The sequence below is a fragment of the Vanessa atalanta genome, chromosome 10 (assembly GCF_905147765.1).
Source record: "Vanessa atalanta chromosome 10, ilVanAtal1.2, whole genome shotgun sequence".
NCBI classification, from domain to species: domain Eukaryota; kingdom Metazoa; phylum Arthropoda; class Insecta; order Lepidoptera; family Nymphalidae; genus Vanessa; species Vanessa atalanta.
The window spans coordinates 9600208-9606253 of NC_061880.1; the positions used below are offsets into that span (position 1 = coordinate 9600208).

Sequence of the window (6046 nt, forward strand, 5' to 3'; positions counted from 1 at the left end):
TTTAATACTAATGGTTCTATTATGAAGAGGTAGCAAGAGTTACTTTTATATTTATAATATTATTTCTAAGCATAGATAAAATAATAATTCTAAGCATACCATCGAAGAATCATTTTTAACTAATACAAAGAGCAAAGTCGAGAGAAATCGTTTGTTTTACGTTAGTATTCAAGCGAGTAAGTTTGTACAAAGCCGACCGGCTAGCTAACTCAAATCACGTGCCGCGGCGGATACGGCGTCCGGTTTACGGACATTAGAAAAAAAATCTATTGAGTGTAATCTTTTCGTTATATTGAAGTATTATTTTTAGATTAAGTACTGTTTTAATTTGTTAATTCTATATAATCACTTATTTTTGTCGCTTAATACAATAAATATAGTCAATTAAAAATCAGTCTACAATTAAATTGTTTGTTAACCTATCTATTTGTTGTGTATTTTTGGAAAATTAATTGTCGTCTTTTTACAATTTCTACGTGTAAAAATAAACTCATAAATAAATAAGCGACCCTATCAATCAATAATCCTTTTAAATTATGTTTTATTTTTAATGAATGCTAAGCAAATAAGTCAATTGTTATATTATACTGGTAATTATCTTTGAAACCTTAAGTTAGGTGGACATAATTGGGTAATTACTTTACATTCAATCAATTGCCTTGATTGGAATATACTTAATTGAGTTATTGTAATGAAATTATTTCAGACAACAATATTAAGCTGAGGCTACAAATACGGTAATATATGTGTTTAAGTTAAACGATTAAAATCTTTATTTTGCTTCTCAGGTCCGAGGTGCTAAATTCCGAACCGGTGGTAGATTTTTGACAATCAATAAGCAAGTGTAAACACTTCTATATTGAATAAAGATTTTTGACTTTGACTATAAATGATCTAAATTGAATAATTCGATTTATAAACATGATCCATAGTGTATTGTTTACGTTGTGAACAGCTGTTCCTTCTATTATGTTTATGTGAATGCAGTTTAAGAGAATGTACGAATTTTCATCAGTATGATATATTTTTTTAGTTACGACTATATCATATTTAAGATTAAAGAATAATTACTGACCTTATTAATTAAATTAATAAAATATTAACAAATCTTTATGATTTCATTCCATTTATGAAGCAGAAATGTATCTACGCTAATACGTATTTTCAATCTTATACTGTGATTACAACCTACTATAATTATATATTCAAATATTTTTAGTCATGGTATAATTTTACAAAGAGGTTTTTACACAATAAAAGACATTTTTTTTTATAAATCTTCATCACTTTATTTTTTATAGTGTATAAATAACGCCATATTAATGATATTTATATAGTATGATCACTTGTTTTTGCTATTTACAATATTTATTTGCTACAGCAGTCTTTAAAATTTTAATACGAAACTATACACAGGATAACAAACAGGCAATAGTAAGTTCACTTACATAAATTTTGGTATAGCACTTAAGACTAATAATTACAATATTTACAGCGTACTAAATCTAACATCTACATAAGTATATACAATGTGACTGGAAGAGGACTACGGCCCGTCTAGACTAGGTAAGCTTGCACGGCGTTGCCCGTGTCCACCAGAGGTGGTGGAGGTGGCCACTGTCGCAATTCTCGTCGTCTGCCTGGCGCCATACCTTGTTCTAAGGAGGAGTAATCAGAATCAATCGATGAATATATGTGATCTGATATAGGTCTCCCATCTGGACCGTAAGCGACTCCTTGTGTTTGTCTTACAGCTGATGGAGACTGTCGTACCTCTGTACTATAATCGGGAGGCGCACTAGCTCCCTGTCCAGTATTTCCTAACACTGGTGATTTGTCCGGATAATTTAACGTTCGATTTCCTCCGTTAGGTACAGAAGAATCCAACGTATATGTGTTTATATTCTTTCTATAATTGTGAGATCGCGTTTTATGATTTGAATGCGACGTATCCGGCATCATATACCTCAGACGTTCCCAAAATCTTTTTTCACCCCATCTCAAACGGGAACTGGTCTTGAGATACGGTCGCAAATCTGGATCGCACATAGCGTCTCTTACAACCGAGCATTCTTCTATTAAGACTAATTTATAAATGCATCCTTTTAATGCTTCATGCAATCCTTGTCGGAATTCATATCGCGACCATTCTGTTTGCATAAAATTTCTAGTCAACACCAATACTATTCTTTTTGATGCTTCCGCTGCCTCAACTACTGGCGGAGCACATTGCATATACTGAGCACCGTGATGTGGAATATCTCTATAGTGAAGACAGAGGTGGTAGGAAGGATTACCATTTTCTAATTCAGTAGCTAAAGACTGTATGACAAATTCTTCGTCTTTAGGACTATAGCAAACATAAGCATCATATAGTTTCTCATTTTCCTCAAATGCACCAGAAAACGAAAATACTCGAATGCCACAGTTAGTATAAAGCCATACACGCAACGAGTCTCTAAAAAGAAACAGTAAGACCAAAACTAATAAAATTAACATAAAGCCGGTAAGAGTCGAGACCATCATGGGAACGTAGTTCGACACCAACATGTTTCCGATGACTGAATTATCGGCGTAATAATCGCTGCAGGCAGTTCCATTTAAATTAAGTTCTTTTTTCTGTGGCGGCTTCGCATCCCCATTCCAACACCATACGTCAGTTATGTCAATAATTTTTTGTGCATTCTCAGCCAAATACGAGGTTAACTCTTGTAGATAACGACATTTGCATGACCATAAATTGTTGCCGAGGGACACAGCTTTTAAATTTGGATTATGGTTGAAACTCCAAACACCGAAATCGACTAGTCTATTTCCATCTAGACGTAATATTTCTAACGATTTAAGCGATAAAAATGATATGTTTGCGATATGGCTTATTAAGTTATTTTGTAAAAATAATTCTTTTAAACTACTTAGTTGTTGAAATTCGAATCCTTTTAATTCTTTTAGTTTATTGTTACCCAAATGTAGTATTTGTAAAGCATTTAGGCCTGCAAATGTTCTATTTTGTATACTATCTACATTGCTATTATTCACATAGAGAGACCGCATCTTTTGTCGTCCGATGAAAACGTGGTCTTGCAACTCTCTTATATTGTTTCCGTCTAAAAATACTTCGGTTGCGTCCATGGGTATCTTGTGTGGTATTTCCACGGAAGATTGCCCGGAACAATCAACAACGTTAGTGTTCCATAACGGGTCGTGGTAGCAGGTACAATTTTGTGGACAAGTCATTTCACAGTCACACGCGTCGTAATCGCAACAATGACAGATAGCAAAACAATGAGTCTCATACTCACACAAAAAGTCCGATGTTTTAAGATTAGTTAAGGGCACATGAGTTCCACTACGAGTATTTGTCATTTTACACAAAACATTTTCTAAGTCCATCACACGCGGGTACTGCCTCATAGCAGTCATATTGTTTATAATAGGTAACCATTCCATGGTACAGTCGCACTGAAATGGATTACCACCGATATAAAACTCAGGTAAAGTTTTGTTTACTGGCACAGTTGATAAACGTAAACTATTTAGTTCTAAATGTACAAGTTCATTTGCATACATGTCCACTCGCGTCAGATTCTTTTTATCGAAGAACGTATTCACATGAATATTATTTAAAAAGTTATTATTTATAAACAACAGTTCTACACTATTAGGTATGGCCATAGATGATATTTCCACTATTCTATTATGGCTAACATCCAATGTTTTTATACGAATTTCGTCCTGTAACTTGTAATAGTTACCTAAGTGTTCAATAAAGTTACCGTGCACGTCCAACCACTTTAAATTACTAGGCACAAACGCGTAATCAAACCACACTAGATGATTTTCTGATAGATTGAGCCACAAAAGACTTGATAGCGTTGAAAATACACCGTTGATATCCGACAAGAAATTTCCATCCAATCTTATTGCCTCCAGCTGCGAATTTCGACTGAAGGTTCCTCTTTCTATAGATTGTATCTTATTCTTGGCTATATTTAAAACTTGTAAGTTGGGAAGATCCCAAAACATTCCAACACTTAAATTTCCGATTTGATTGTCAATTAATCTCAACCCTGTTAATTGATTAAGGTTTTTAAAAGAACCGTTTCTAAAATCTGATATTTGATTTTCTCCTAAATCAAGAGTTTTCAAGAACGGTAGCTCCCATAGTGCATCAGGAACTTCTAACAGTTGATTAGAACTTAAATCCAATTCCTTAAGATCAGAGCAATTTTTAAATGCTTTTCTATCTATATTAACAAGCAAATTATTGTTAAGTGTTAATTTGCTAAGTACAAATAATCCATTAAATAAATTTTCATCTATTGTATGAAGTCGGTTTTCAGCTAAGTTGAGCGTGTGAAGATTATATAACGGCAAGAAAGCATTCTCTTCTATATAACCAATCGAGTTATTCTTCAAGTTTAATATTTGTAAAACAAATAAATCTTTAAAAGTCTTCCCATCTATTCTTGTCAATGCATTATTCGATAAATTTAAGACAATTAATCTTATTAATCCAAGGAAAGTCCCGTGATCGACATGGTTACTCGCGAGTTGATTACTCGATAAATCCAAAACAATCAACTGTTCCAGTCGATGAAAAATTCCTCTGGCGAGTTCAAATAGGGAATTATCGTTAAGATAAACTTCCCTTAATTCTCTTGAATAAGCAAATATGCCTTCTGGTAATGTATGTAAACGGTTGTGTGATATGTTTAGAACTCTTAATGAAACAAGTCCGTTAAAAGCTTCACTTGATATGTCAGTAATATTATTGTGTTGCAAATATAATTGTTGCAAACTTCTCAATTTTAACAATTCAGAATCTTCAGATAATGTCTTGATTTCATTATAACTTAAATCAAGCGTATGAAGACCGGAACCACATCCAGAGCCAAAACCAATCTGTCCGACGGTTCTTATTCTATTACGCGTTAAATTTAATGTATTTAAGTTTTCCAGAGAGCAAAATACTCCGGAAGGAACAAACTTGATGTTATTTTGAGCGAGATCTAACGACTGCAGTTCCGATAATCCATTGAAAGACTTCAAAGTTAATTCCAAGTTCTTGATAGGACTCCACTCAGAGTTCTTTGAGCGAAGTTTTAGTCGCCTTAATTTATTCAGATCTTGAAAAGTATTATCCGGAACACTAAGTAGTTTGCAGTTACTTATAGAAAGATCGGTGAGACTCACAACAGGGCTAAAATAATGCGCCCGAAGTGAACTTTCGAATAACAAAAGATGATTGCATTCGATAGATAGACGACTCGTCTCTGAGTGTACTGATGATATACTGCTTCCGTCTCCATCTAAAGTGCGAATTTTACAGATAACGTTACTTTCAGAGTCCCTATCGGTATCTCGCATGCACTTGTCGGAGCCGTAGGGCACTGTCCACCCGACGTGCACGAGCGCACAGAACACAGCCGTTATAGCAAACATTATCACAGATATTTCATTCCACTGTAGAACGTCTCATAAACACTCCCCGTGGGTCGATATCACCATTTCCGAAACAAAGTACAGTTTAGCGCTAAAGAAAAACTTGCGAGCATTTCACTTCACTAAAGTCCTTTTTAGATTTCACTAAAACTTCTTGATAAATATTATTAAACTTAAATATAAAACACTTATACGAGTTGATAATTTGACAGTTTTCTGTTATTAAGAATTTATTGCGTGTGTGAGAGAAAGGCGCGAGTTGTAACGCATCCTCTCCGCGGCGCGGTTTCGTTGTGACTGTCAAGCGTTGCGTTTGACTCGTGGAAGTGGCAGTGGGGACGCGCAAGTAACCCCACTCCCCCCGCCCGCACCCCTAGTAAGCTCTCGCCTACTTTAAGAACGCGTAGAGCCATCTAGTGAGAAGTAGCAAAATAACATTTAATATACTTGAAAATAGTTTAAGCTTTTTAAATGAGAAAATCAAGCTTTTATAATTTCAACATAGTCTTTTGACATTTAATTATTATTATAATAGTTTTGTGAGCTTTTAAAAATAAAGTTTCAAAAGAACAAGTATTCATGTTGAGTTTGATATTTATAA

The 6046-nt window shown here is 34.3% G+C and overlaps 1 protein-coding gene across 1 annotated transcript; it reads right to left on the reverse strand.

The window, feature by feature from the left end:
- Window positions 1-1340: 1340 nt before the first annotated feature.
- LOC125066987 (toll-like receptor 7) lies at window positions 1341-5706 on the reverse strand. Its single transcript, XM_047675339.1, has one exon. The coding sequence runs from the start codon at window positions 5443-5445 to the stop codon at window positions 1558-1560; it is 3888 nt and encodes a 1295-aa protein (XP_047531295.1). The 5' UTR covers window positions 5446-5706; the 3' UTR covers window positions 1341-1557.
- Between the last annotated feature and the right edge of the window lie 340 nt (window positions 5707-6046).

Bases quoted from the DNA above. Each gene is read 5' to 3' on its own strand.
- LOC125066987 (XM_047675339.1), bottom strand. From the start codon at position 5,445: ATGTTTGCTATAACGGCTGTGTTCTGTGCGCTCGTGCACGTCGGGTGG.